The sequence below is a fragment of the Ceratotherium simum genome, chromosome 6, assembly GCF_057802395.1.
Source record: "Ceratotherium simum simum isolate JZ-2026a chromosome 6, ASM5780239v1, whole genome shotgun sequence".
Taxonomy (NCBI): Eukaryota; Metazoa; Chordata; class Mammalia; order Perissodactyla; family Rhinocerotidae; genus Ceratotherium; species Ceratotherium simum.
Window position 1 is genome coordinate 24,274,350 of NC_141905.1, and position 13,644 is coordinate 24,287,993.

Consider the following 13,644-nt stretch of genomic DNA (forward strand, 5'->3'; position numbering starts at 1 on the left):
AAGCTGTGAAACGTGGAAAAGAGATTCTTCCAGATTTTAATATATTTAAAATTGAGAGTGTGGCTAGGCTGAGTGCCTTTGTTTTGTCTCTTTTCCAGATTTTCTTTTTTTTTTTTTAAGTAACAAATTAGATTGTGATTTGGTTTTTCTGCCTGATTATATTTACTTATTTATATTTCTGTTTATCCTCGAAGACCTTAACTGAGACAGGTTATGAGAAATATAACGAGGTAACGTACTTGGCATGCTGTGAATGCTGAGCATAAGGGACTTAACTCTACAGCTCTCCAGCTGTTTGCCAGCACCGGAGACAGCAGATTTCTGTCCCAGTTCGGGCAGACATGGCTTCCCTGGTCATCACTTTGGGCTGGTTCCTTTCTTGCCTTTGACAAGGTTTAACTGGTGACCCCTGACTGGCAGTATTTGTTTATTCAGTGAGCATTCGTTCAGCCCTCACTATATGTCACATCCCCTGCAGATCCCGGGGACACAAAGATGACTAAATGTGTCCTTGCTTTCCAGCGGCTCGCAATCTGATGAACTCAGATTTGCCAAGAGGGTCCAAAATCCACTGGCCGCAGCAGATTTGTCTGAGCCTCTGAAATGTTCTCTGGCCCTCTCTCTTGCCCGAGCTGAGCCGGTGGAAGCAGCTTCTGGGTGGCATTGAGCCCTGGCCCTGCCGGACTCCCATGCTCACAGCCGCGCTGTGGAGTGTGTGTGAGAATTTAACTACGGGTTAATCAGGATTAATTGCCTGCCAATTGCCATGTTGTGAGTTCCTTCTAGTATGCATGGGTTGGTTTAGCTGAATTCTTAATAGCTTGTTTCAGTTTTCATTTCTGCAAAGTGAGTTTTTTTGTTTTGTACCTAACTTCCAGATATCTGTCCTAACTTTTGTGTAAGGAAACTCATTTCTTTCAGCAAAGCCACTGGACGTGTGTCCATCTGGGTGTCAGCTGAAAGATCTCATTTCCAGTGCCTAAGCTGGAATGGATATAGGTGTGTGCTCTTTTACTGCCTGTGTGTGCAGAGTTCCCCATGGAGGAAATCCCCTGGGTCTGCTTGGCCTTAGGCTCTTGCTCCAGTTTCCCTGTGCCAACCAGTGGGGCAGCCTTGAACACCTGGCAATCGAATGGCAACATCTGGGCCAAGAGGGCTCTCAGAAGCTTGCCCTAAAGGATGGAACCACAGCTAGACAGTAGGCTCAGGGAGAAAATAACCAATGTGGAAGAGGCTCTCCAAGTGAACCACAGAGAGGAAAAATTACGTGGCAGCGGGTGTTAATGCCTTTGAATATTCCCACTGTTAGGCAGAGCCACGCCAGGAGAGATTGTTCCACAGCCCTCTCCAGCTCTAATTTCCACCTGGTTTGCAATAACTGACTGTATCTGAAAATGTGGCCTCAAACTCCTAGTTAATTAGTAAGCCTGGAGAGTTTCTCTCTAAAAGAGTCTCTTGAGAATTTTCAAGTTCTTATAAATTTTAATAAAAGTCCTTTCTGTGTAGAGTGATGGCTGATTGGCACAGTAACCCTCCACGCTTTCTCAATGAGAAGAGTTGGCCAACAAGGGCAGTCATGAGAAACTTGTGTTCATGAAGGAGGGACAGCTGAGATGCGATGGACCCCCATCCCAGGGAGCCCGTTGATCACCTGGGCTCCTAGGTGACACACTGAAATTCCCAGTGGGCAAAGACACTGTCGAAAACCCCTGCCCCAAGAGCAGACTTTGGAGAAAGCGTCTGACTTTGTGGAGAGGCATGTTGCTTTGGCCAAGCTGCTGACCTCATTCACTCCACTCTAGAATGATGGAGCTAATGCCATGTCGCCTCACAGGGAGATCTCACCACTGGGGCAGCAGCTGACTGAGACAATCCCGCGAGCCATGGACCATGTGGACACAGATGCTAAGGCTATTTAAACATGAAAATGTAAAGCTTTCGTGTTTTGCTTTCAGAAAAAGTAGCAACTAGGGCCAGCCCCGTGGCTTAGCGGTTAAGTGCTTGCGCTCCGCTGCTGGCGGCCCGGTTTTGGATCCCGGGCGCACACCGACACACCGCTTCTCTGGCCATGCTGAGGCCGCGTCCCACATACAGCAACTGGAAGGATGTGCAGTTATGACATACAACTATCTACTGGGGCTTTGGGGGAAAAAATAAATAAATAAAATTATAAAAAGAAAAAGTAGCAACTAGAAATTGTTAGATAGTCTATGGGAGGCTAAAGAGATTTATTTTTGCAAGGTTAGGATAGAACTGGGCTAGTAAATGTTAAGCTTATAGGATTTTATCTTTGCCGAAGTGGGCTTCTGGTTCGGTCTGCTTTTTAAAACATTTGTTTCAGACAAAACATTAGACATTTTCAGCTGTCTAATACAGACTGAGTAGACTTTGGGCAGAGCATGCTGGTCTTCTCCTTGGGTCCCCTCAGCCAACCTCGGAATTGAGAAACAACACCTCATGAGGCTTTGCAGCCACCACGATGTGCAGTCCACCCTTGGGCCAGTCCACTAGTCCATCCATGTATGTGGATCTGTCTTCAGCTAGCCACACAGAGGCCTACAACTGGCCAGAGTGCCATTCAAGCTCACTGGCACCACAATTTGTCCAAATTCATTGAGGGAAATTGTATTTCCCAGAGAGCTGCTGAGGGGAACAAAGTGCAGTCTATCCACTCTTTCCCATGTTCACAAAAATGCCCCTGGATCAAACCAGAGCAGCTGATTGTCAGCCCCTAGGACTGCATTACAGCAGCCTCTGAAGGATTGCTGCTGCTACATGGTGCGTGCCCTCGGCTCACCTGAGAAGTGCTCTAAGAGTCAGTCCTGTAGTGCTTGATCTGTGAGCCCTTGGGAGCAAGACTTTGATGGGTGTAGCTCATTAAAGCTCACGAGGCCCTGTCTGTAAGAACTCCCTGAGAGGAGATGCTGGCTGATCCTGGTTCTAGGAATGACCCCCGAGGCTGGGTTTATTTCACAGGCACACTGTAAATTATGAAACAGATGGGTTTTCCCCTTTGAGTGGTTGCCAGAAAAGTTAGTCAGGTCTGTAGTCTCTGGCCCTGCCCTGTGAATCGTCCACCTGATGCACTTTTCACCTTCTTCCTTGCTCCATTTTGTCATTATCCCAGGGCTTAGAGTGCTGTTCTTAAATACAGCAGGAATAGAAGATATACTGATATTTCACTTCTAGCTCTGAGAGTGGTGTCCAGGAGTCCTCACAAGTTCTCATTGTGTATGGGAAGGGAGCGTGAGACTCGGGGAGTGATGCAGAGGGGAGGGTCAGAGAGAAAATGTGTGATTTGGGAGTGTTTCCTTTGAAATGAAGGCAAGCTCAAAGCATGTATTTGAAATGTATGTGGTGTCTACAAAGATATGCTTTAGCTTGTAATATTTAATTTGATCATCACAACTTCAGAAGAAACCCTCAAAAATTAATCAATCTAGAGACTAAAAGTATAAATGGTATAGTTATACTTGTTCTGAGCTGTGTGAATGGAGGCAACATGGTATGCCAGGAGAGCAGAAGAGAAAGCGGCAGGTGGAAAGGGTTATCCTGGTGTTACCCCCATATGCTGTGGACGGGCAGCATAGCAGGGCTGGGAGAGTGACTGGTACATGCTGTCGCTGAACCATCGTTGGAGTAAAAAGGCCTTAGAAATACCTAAACCAATGAGTGATGTGTCCAGGGTGTGGATGGTGTGGTGTATTCCTGGGAAAAACATTTTGTATATAGAAGCTGTGTCCATATTGTATCCTTTATACCATATGTTTAGCTATCACTAAAATATGATGGACTCGTTATATTACTGAAGTTTAGAGAGTAAAATGAATCATGTCATCCAAATTACTGAGAAATACACAACCGATGTTTGCTGTGTAATCTTTCAGGAAATTAAAACATTCATCAAGGGAGTTTCTGAGAAGATCAAGAAAACCAGAGATAAATATGGCATCAACGATAACGGCACAACAGAGGTAACAGCCTTCCTAGACGTGTTAGGATGCCCAGGCATTTCCAGGACTACTGGCCCTAACTCTGCTTGGCTTTTGTTCTTCCAGCCCCGTGTGCTCTACCAGTTGGACCGGATCACCCCCACCCAAATAGAAAAGTTTCTGGAGACGTGTAGGGACAAGTACATGAGGTAAGGATGCTGGTGTCTCAGACTGCCGGGCAATCACATGGTCTCTCATATCCTTCCTGTTTCCCCACGGAAACACAATGCCATGCCAGCACCGCTTGTTGCTGCCAGTATTTGAGCAGGTTCTGTCACCTCTTATCTAGGGACTCCAGTGGATAGATAGGGTGGGTCCTCCAAGATGTGGAAATAATTGCAAAGAAATTTCCAAGTGTCCTCTCCCCACAGAGACCCTACCACTATATTTGGCAGGTGCCAGCTGCTCTCTCCGCCTTCAATACCATTTGTTAGCAGAGCTCTTAGATCGTCTCTAGGCACTGGACATTTGGGTCCAGTCATCGCATGCTGACCACAAGTAGCCACACAGTATTCGCTTTCGTTATCTGAGCATCTCGTTGCCCTGTCTGCACCTATTACTGAGCTGTGCCGGGTTCTTTCTCTGCCACAAGCACAGCCTGTCTTGTTGCCAATTCCTTCCCAAGCCTAATGGCATCTGTATTTCTTCTGTTGAAAGGAGATAATCAGAAGCCTTAGCAGTTTTGCTGGACTTTTCATCCATATCTTTTCCTTCTAGGGCACAGATGGAGCCAGGTTCTGCAGTGGGAGCACTCTGTGCCCAGAGCATTGGTGAGCCAGGCACCCAGATGACGCTGAAGACTTTCCACTTTGCAGGCGTGGCCTCCATGAACATCACCCTGGGCGTGCCCCGGATCAAAGAGATCATCAACGCTTCCAAGGCCATCAGGTTCCCCGCCTCTGTTTCCTTCTTGTTTGCACACTCACTGGTCACGTTCTTTGAGAAGCAGTGACTTCTCTTGTTATATGCATACGTGTGGTACTCTCATGAGCAGTATCTCAGTCTCTGAGCCGCGTGCGTGTTTAATCATATTATGGTTTAAAAAAAAAAAACCCAAACTAGAAAAAAATAAGTTCAAACTGGATACAGTCAAAACTGAAGCAGTGGTTCTTTATGGCCACAAGTCACGTGCAAGAGAGAAATATAAAAAATGACTGGAAAAATTGGGGCAGTGTAGATTTCATCCTTTTGTTTTTTTTTTGTTTTTTTTTTTTAAAGATTTTATTTATTTTATTTTTTCCCCCCAAAGCCCCAGTGGATAGTTGTGTGTCGTAGCTGCACATCCTTCTAGTTGCTGCATGTGGGACTCGGCCTCAGGATGAACGGAGAAGTGGTGCCTCGATGCGCACCCGGGATCCAAACCCGGGCCGCCAGCATCGCAGCGCGCGCACTTAACCACCAAGCCACAGGGCCGGCCCAGATTTCATCCTTTTGATGGCATTATTCCCAGCCTAACTAGGCCTGACTAATGTGTCTACCACTTGGGCTGTGGCCATATTCTGTGACCCCCACGTAATTTCATGATAGGATTTGTAGGTGATCTGAGACTAGAAGAGATAGAAATACGTTACAGTACATTCGATGACAAAATCATGATTGACCTGTGATCTGAATCTAAGAAAATGATGACAAATAGCGTTAAATGAAAGAAAGCTGCACTTGGTTCTAGAACAGCAACTGTAGATGTGCAGGGTGACAGGAGCTCTGCCTGCCTCATCTGGGCTGCTCAGATCTCCCTAGGCGTGTCTGTTCAGGGGACGCAATCCAGACAGTGGGAATGGAAGCTGATAGCTAGTGGTTGGAAGAGCTGGAGGTGTCCTGGAAAGGAGATAATGGGGACGAGGGAAGAGAGATGGAGGAAGCTGTAATACACCAAGGTCAATTTACTCAGGGAACAGAAGTAAATAACTGCTTATTAGGATCAAAGAGGAAGAGGTAGGTTCACTTCGTCAGGAAAAATTTTCTGAAAGTCGTTCATTCGCTGATATGGTGGGTTGCCTCATGAGCTCCAAAACTCGTAGCTCTGAGTGAGAACATACATGAAGTAGCATGCCTGATACACAGTGAATGCTCAGTAAATTGCAGTTACTTTTCACATCGCGATTCTAAATAGTACTCAGATTTAAAGAAGCAGTGGTCTTCAGACAAGCTCAGTGCTGGGCTGTGATCTCTCTCTTCTGTCTCCTAGCACTCCAATCATCACAGCACAGCTCGACAAGGATGATGATGCAGATTACGCTCGCCTCGTGAAAGGGAGAATTGAGAAAACCCTCTTGGGAGAGGTGAGAAGAAATCCCTCTTGATAACTGGGAAAGGAGATCAGCAGTGTTGCAAGCCAATATAAAACCAGTCGCAGTGTGTTTACCAGTGTGTCCACACTGCTCTCTGTCTTTTAAAAAAAAAAGCGAGCAGTGTATGCTCTTAGCAAAGGGGAAGGTGACTGATTAACATTCTGATCTTTTGACACTGCAGATTTCAGAGTATATTGAAGAAGTGTTTCTTCCTGATGATTGCTTTATCCTCGTCAAGCTCTCCCTGGAACGGATTAGGCTTCTCAGACTGGAAGTGAGTCACATAATTAAATGTGTAGAGGAAGTCATCCTCGTTAGTCCCAAGATAGGCACTGATAAACTAGGGCGAGAGCTAAGCCAGGCACGAGAAGCACTGCAGAGGCTTTTGTTTGGTTTCTTTTCTGTGTGAGTCTGCTGTACCTTCACATTCTCTTTCTAAATCTGACCCTGACACAGACATTGCCGTCTAAAGACACACAGGAAATTAGTTGAAATTTAGTGCAGGCCACAATACCCGTCCACTGTGATACGGTATTACAAGAATTGCCCTCCTTGTCCGTCTTCCCAGTGTCTGGAAGGACCATAGGGCCAGCTGTGTCTTACGTATCTGTGGCCCCAGCACCCAGCTAGCTAGCTCCTGGCTACTTGGTAAATGTTTTTGGATGAGTGGTTTAACCTGCCTTATTATATTGGCGTTTCTGTATGGGTAACAGTTGAAAGATTATCACCTGGGACAGACTGAGGCAGAGGTACGAACTGGGTAACTTCCTGGCACCTTCCTCTTTCTCTCAGGTAGTAAATCTGTACTAGTCTAACACATTCTGCCAGCCCCTTCTCTCAAGCACCAAGTTCATGTGTTGTCCGTATGACAGTTGACTCAAAGTGAGTAGCCAGTTCTCCAGGTTGGGGATTTCTCTATCTGGGCTCTGGCTGCCTGCCCTGTGGCTCTTTTAGCAGAAGAGCTGGGTCGTATTGAGGAATGTAGCCACAAGCAGTTGTGATGTCAGGTAAAGAGGAGGCTTCACTGACAAATTGTCTTGGTCTGCAACCTCTGCCTGCCTGGGACACCCTTGGAGCCTGTGCGTGTTGCCATGAATTGAGCGTGCATTTTCAATGACGGCAAAAATGGTGATTTGTTGGGGGGCGGGGAGGGATGAAAAAAATCTCTTTTTATGAATAAAGTGCAGATATACATACGTAACAAATACACAATATATCTCTGGTATTAAAGTTTCATGGTGGGGAGAGAGATTAGGAAAAAATGACCGAAAAGGCTTCTTAGAGGGGCAATGATGAAAAAAAGCTGAGAAACACTGGAATTGAAGGCTCCAGACCCTGCCAGGAGTGTGCCGAGCGTGTGGCCCACACCCTGCGGCCTTGCAGGTGAACGCTGAGACGGTGCGGTACTCCATCTGCATGTCCAAGCTCCGCGTGAAGCCTGGTGACGTGGCCGTTCACGGTGAGGCTGTGGTGTGTGTCACCCCCCGAGAGAATAGCAAGAGCTCCATGTACTATGTGCTGCAGTTCCTGAAAGAGGATCTCCCCAAGGTGAGGCACAAGCTGGCCCTTCCCGGCCTAATGCCTGGGGCTGGGAAAGGGAGAGACCGTCCTTACCTCCAATGCGAACGTGCAGGCGTCGGGGATCCCTGAGGACGTGGTCACTACCGAGACTGAGGGTCACGCCCCGTCTCTTCATTTCTTCTTTGCCACATCCCCAAGGAATCGGTCAGGTTTTTTTCTTTCTGAGCACTGCCACACCAACTCTGGTGGTGGAATGGGCCACCGTCCCCTGAACTTCTGCTTTTCTCGCTAATCCCCAAAACAGCACACAGGCACTTTTAGGTTTGGTATGCTACTGAAAATCACCACTGAGAAATGGGGGTGATCATCGTAACAAACCCAGGGCGTGATGTTCCCAGTTCTCATAGCCACTAGGGTTTCCGAGGCTGCCGGGTGGGTGGGGGCCGTGGGCACTGCAGGATCTCAAGCCTTCTGTGTCTCTGAGTGCAGGTGGTGGTGCAGGGCATCCCAGAGGTGTCCCGAGCTGTCATCCACATCGACGAGCAGAGCGGGAAGGAGAAGTATAAGCTCCTGGTGGAGGGTGATAACTTGCGGGCAGTCATGGCCACCCACGGTGTGAAGGGCACCCGGACCACCTCCAATAACACATATGAGGTACTGCTTACGCCCTGGGTCATCTTACAGCCATCCTGTCTCCCTCAGGGCTGCATACAGGCTCTTAGCTGCTTCCTGGCACACTTCTCTGACCCTGCCATTTGCTCTCAGTCCACCACTAAAGATTGCCCAGCAGTCATTCCTGGAAAAGGGTGTGGGGTTTGCTGTGAACCTGCAGGGCAGAGGAGGACGTAGAGAGAAGTTGAAATAGCATCCTGGAAGCGGCTGCTTCCACTCATCCTGGCTCTCCGTAGGTGGAGAAAACTCTGGGCATCGAAGCTGCCCGGACAACTATCATCAATGAAATCCAGTACACGATGGTCAACCACGGCATGAGCATTGACAGGAGACACGTGATGCTGCTGTCTGACCTGATGACCTACAAGGTTCGTGGGAGGGAGCCAGTCTCAGGAGAATGAAGCTGTTGAGCTTCTAAGATATGTCAAATACACAACTGATGACCACCATTGAAAGAAAATAAGGTGTCACCATTGCCCATAAACCAAAGCATGGTAATAGGGCTGGGTGTTCTGGTAAAATTCCGGTATGAAAATTGCAACCTCATGGCATGAGGTGCAGTGTTGTTTTTGTCCTTTTTAGAAATTTTATCCTAGAGCAAAACTGCCATTGCCAAAAGTTCAGAGATTTCCATGGCAAACGGAGGTGTTTATTCCCTGTTAAACCCATTCAACATACTTCTTCTCTAGGCATTTCCAGGTAAAGGATAAGTTAACATGATCTGAAGTGGGTGGCTGAGGAGCACTGAGGTTCATTGGTTATTTTTTTTGTCTCTTTTCCGGCAAAATGTATTCCCTCCAGCAGTGCTATAGGCAGCAGGTTTTCACAATGCCTCCCCATACAAACCTATACTATATTACCGAGTGTTCAGAAAGGAGGTGGGGGAAATGACCCATTTCCTACCACCCTGTGGTAAAGGCTGTCATCTTCTAAGTCTCCCTTCCAGTCTTACTCTATGTGCATATATAATGTTACCATGGTTGCAGTAAACAGCATGCCGTTTTAATCCTGACGCTTTATTTAACACTATAAATATTTTTCATGTTGTTGCATAGTTTTTATAAATATGCTTTTTTAAAGATGGCACAGTGTTCCTTTGAATGAAAGCACTTAAATTTAACTCATTCCCTACTTTGAGGCTTTTCAATTATTTGAGTTTTGAGTTCTTTGAGCCATAATAGTACTCTCTTTTTTAAAAGGTAGCTTCTTAATTCTGGTTCTCAGTTCTTAATTCTTTGTTCCATCGGCACCTACTTGTGAGTGTAAGGATCCGTGTTGTCAGTGACTAATGGCGTCAGTGGACACAGGTGCGACAGATAGCTGTTAGGATCCTGTTCACACCTGAGATTGTGACTTGAACGGCTGCTTGGCTGATTTTTGCTTTATCTGTTGAGGGAATGCAGTGGGCGTGGTTTGGTTTTGAGCTTTCACAAGTGGCGCGAGTACCCCTCTGACTCTCTCTCCCTTGGTGCAGGGTGAAGTCCTGGGCATTACTAGGTTCGGCCTGGCCAAGATGAAGGAGAGTGTGCTGATGCTCGCCTCCTTTGAGAAGACAGCCGACCATCTCTTTGACGCTGCCTACTTCGGACAGAAGGACTCCGTGTGTGGTAGGTTTGGTGTTCCTGGGAGCATCCCCAAAGGCGTTCTTTACACCTTAGACTGTGGCTCAGGCTCTTGTGAGGTGAAGAAACTGAGTAGGCAGAGCTTTTATTTATTAAGAATAAAGTCACAGATCATAGAATTGGAACTGATCAGTCTTTTATCTGCAAAGCTTGACTGTGGCATCCTGCATCCCCCCACATCTGTTGGAAGGCTTCTCTGTCAATACAGACAGCTCTTGGTCCAAGAAGGAAAGATTGACATTGGTCATGCAGGCATTTTTCCAGCTATTGGAGTTATAGCCGGCCGCTCTGGTCCTGCACCCTCCAGGTGGTGCCAGGGCTAGCAGGAGAGGCCCAGCACCCATGCTCCTGCTGTCCTGACTACTGAGAAAGGCAGCCGGTGGGCCTTTACATTTGTTGAGCCCCTGTGCCAGGTAGCTTATATGCTGGTGTCTCAGCACATCTGTGAGGTCTGGGCATTAAACCCTTTCAAAATAGAGAAGACTGAGGGAACTCATTGCTTGCTGTCGAATCTGACTGCAGAGTCACACTCTGAGCTGGCCTCATCCGCCTACACAGCAGAGCTCTAAGGGGGCTTGGGAGAGAGGGAGCGTAAGGGGGAGCTGTCACAGCAGTGCCTGCTGCCCACCTGGCTCTTCTGGGTCCTGTACTGAGTGACACAACAAGACCTTGCAGGCCGAGGTGGGAGTTCGTGAGGGGCTGGGGCACAGGAGCCTGCCCAAGGTCACATGCTCCTCAGTCTCAAGCAGGGATTCCAAGCCTGACCGCTGTCCCAACCACCAGAGCTCTGCTTCCTAGTTGCCATTTCCCGTCTCACCTCCTACTCTTGTGTAGGTTTGCCACACAGGTGATGGTCAGGTAGATCCCCAGAGTATATGCCTATTTTTTGTTCCTAAGATTAACTCTTTTTTCAAAAAGGATACAGGTTGTAGACGGAGGAGAAAAGAAATTACATAGTTCTTTAAGGTAATGAAAGGTGAAAGGAAAGAAAAGGGAGCAGAGATTGGGACAGAAGCACAGGAGAAGGCCAAGGCCAAAGTAAGGGGAGTCTGCTTGACAACAGGGCTAAGAGCCAGCACCCCCACCCCCACCCCCAGCCACTGGGACGCTGAGCACTAGGCCCTGCAGTCCCGCCCACCACCACCTTTCTCCACCACCAACTCCTTTAGGGGCCTGGCATGCTCACCCCACCCCCACTTTGAAATCTTCCCCTCCTCCTGGTCCTCTCCACGTTGTAACTCAGTCAGCCCTCACTACGTCTTGGATCTTAGTTTGGTTGTTTGCCTCTCTGGTCCCCTGATAACACAGAGCCCAGAGCGTAGGAGACATGCACGCACTTGTTGTAGAACCAGAAGCCTGAGGCAGAGCACAACATTTGGATCTTATACAGCTGAAACGGAGCTTGAAGAAAGAATCTGCACCGTCGCCCTACTCCTGTCACTCACTCTGCAGGGAGTCCTGCCTTCTGAGTGTTTCTGTTTGGGGCCGTGAATCTCCAAGGCTTGGGGTGCTGTTAAGCCTGGCCCAGCCCCAACCCCAACCCTTGAGCACAGTGAACAAGTTTCTGCTGCTATTTCCAGGGCGATTGGCCTCTGCTCACTATCGTCCTGTTGTTTGCTTTTCTTCTAGGCCCTAAGTTAAGGAAATGCTGGGTGGCAAACCTGGGCTTTCCTAGCATTATTCAAGATCCTTGTGTCTAAGTTCAGTGCTCTCAAAGGCCAGGTCTACAGAGTTCCTTGTGGCTGAGACAGAGAGGAGAACTGCTGAGCTCTCTCCGTCTCCAGCCAGCAGCTGGGCTGTGAGCGGGCACTGCCTTTCCCCCAAGCGCAGGAATCCCCTCCACTGTCTAGAAGCACCGTGCCATGCCTGTGCTTCACAGCCGTCTCCATCTCATAGACGAGGAGTAAAGTGACCAGCCCAGGCTCAACCAGTTGATGTGTAGTGGAGCTGGGACTCAAATTCTAGTTTATGACTCCAAGTCAGTAGTCTTTCCCTCCTGAAAACACCTGAGTGTTGAGACGCTCTCTAATCTCCCTTCTCGTTGGTTTCAGGGGTATCTGAATGCATCATCATGGGGATCCCCATGAACATTGGAACTGGGCTCTTCAAGCTGCTCCACAAGGCCGACAGGGACCCAAGCCCTCCCAGGAGGCCCCTGATCTTCGACACAAACGAATTCCACATCCCCCTTGTCACATAGTCCAGGGAGAAGGGGGCCATTCCTGACCTCGGCTCCTTGTCCTGTCTGGAAAGGGGCTTGAGACTTTGGAACTTTGTGCTCCCTGGGACGGAGGCCCTGACGTCCCCACCGTGCCAGCAGTCATAGAAGGCCCCCAGCATCCCGGGGAGCAACTCACCTGGTGACCCTGAGCACACCACACTGCTTGGTTGGGAGAACTGAGGTTTGTCTGTGTTTGTTTGAAAACTGTTTAATCTATGGATAGCTCAGCACCTCCTGCCCACTCTGCGTCCCTGGACTTATGATGGAGGCCCCAGCCAGGCATCATTGCTCATTCGCACCTCACTCGTCCGTCCATCAGCTCCCAGGGGTATATCTCACCCTGACCGGGAGCCAGGTCTAAGCCCCAGGGCATGTTCCCAGTTTTTCTGTTCTTCAGTCATGTTGGAATCTCTCTGGGTGACATGTTCATGTAAATATTATTTATTTGTTCAGTTTGAAGAATCTGGAGTTTTTGATGTTATTTTGGATTTACTATTGAAACGAAGAAGCTATAGAAACCAAGAAAGCCAGCATTGAAGTGTCACTGGAAAACCTTGTTAGGCAAATGGGACCGTCTAGGATTTGTAACTGAGCTAAAACTGTCATGAGGCCCAGGCTGCTCTGAAAGATCTTTTACAGACGCCCCTGGCCACCCTGTTGTTTTTTTCTTCCTCTGACCCTCATGCAGGGATTCTGTCTTCTGACAGGAGTCAGCCCCACTCTTCATGGGCTATAGAAGCCTCGCCAGAGTTTGGGGCCTGCTGAACTGGGGACCGTTGGTGTACATGGAGATGATGATTCAGGCTGGTCCAGGCCCTCTGTACTGCCTGCGTGGCTTCCACACCCCTCCTGAGGTATCTGCGTATGTGCCCTGCCCCCACAGCCAAAGAGCACCCAGGGCAGCTGCAGAACTGGTGGCCTGAGTAGTGCCCTGGGGGCAGTGGCGGGAGAAGGCCCTCCTTCCTTCAGGCAGGCGCCAGCTTTAAGAGGTGAAAGGGCCACCCAGACCAAAAGGGAGGAGGCCCACACGGGGGTGGGATGTCACCTGGAGCTGGGAATGTGCCCCATTTGGCAACAGAGGCTCCTCAGAGTCTGTCTCCTATGACGATAGAAAGCACATGTCAGGGCGTGAGGAAAGAACGAGCAGGGTATCCCAGGAAGACCCACTTTTTTTTTTTTCTTTTTTGGTGAGGAAGATTAGCCCTGACCTAACATCTATTGCCAGTCCTCCTCTTTTTGCTGAGGAATATTGGCTCTGAGCTAATATCCGTGCCCATCTTCCTCTACTTTATACGTGGGATGCCTGCCATAGCATGGCTTGTTGA

The 13,644-nt window shown here is 48.5% G+C and overlaps 1 protein-coding gene across 2 annotated transcripts in view; it reads left to right on the top strand.

The window, feature by feature from the left end:
- POLR3A (RNA polymerase III subunit A) overlaps positions 1 to 12,960 on the top strand; it is a 48,592-nt gene extending 35,632 nt beyond the window's left edge. The window contains exons 22-31 of one of the 2 annotated variants that reach the window (XM_004426899.3): positions 3,888 to 3,974; positions 4,059 to 4,141; positions 4,710 to 4,880; positions 6,181 to 6,274; positions 6,465 to 6,557; positions 7,667 to 7,831; positions 8,294 to 8,458; positions 8,713 to 8,844; positions 9,951 to 10,083; positions 12,150 to 12,960. In XM_004426899.3, the coding sequence (XP_004426956.1) occupies positions 3,888 to 3,974; positions 4,059 to 4,141; positions 4,710 to 4,880; positions 6,181 to 6,274; positions 6,465 to 6,557; positions 7,667 to 7,831; positions 8,294 to 8,458; positions 8,713 to 8,844; positions 9,951 to 10,083; positions 12,150 to 12,298 (1,272 nt within the window). In that variant the 3' untranslated portion in view covers positions 12,299 to 12,960. The other variant, XM_087431988.1, reaches the window with a different exon arrangement.
- The last annotated feature ends 684 nt before the right edge of the window (positions 12,961 to 13,644 follow it).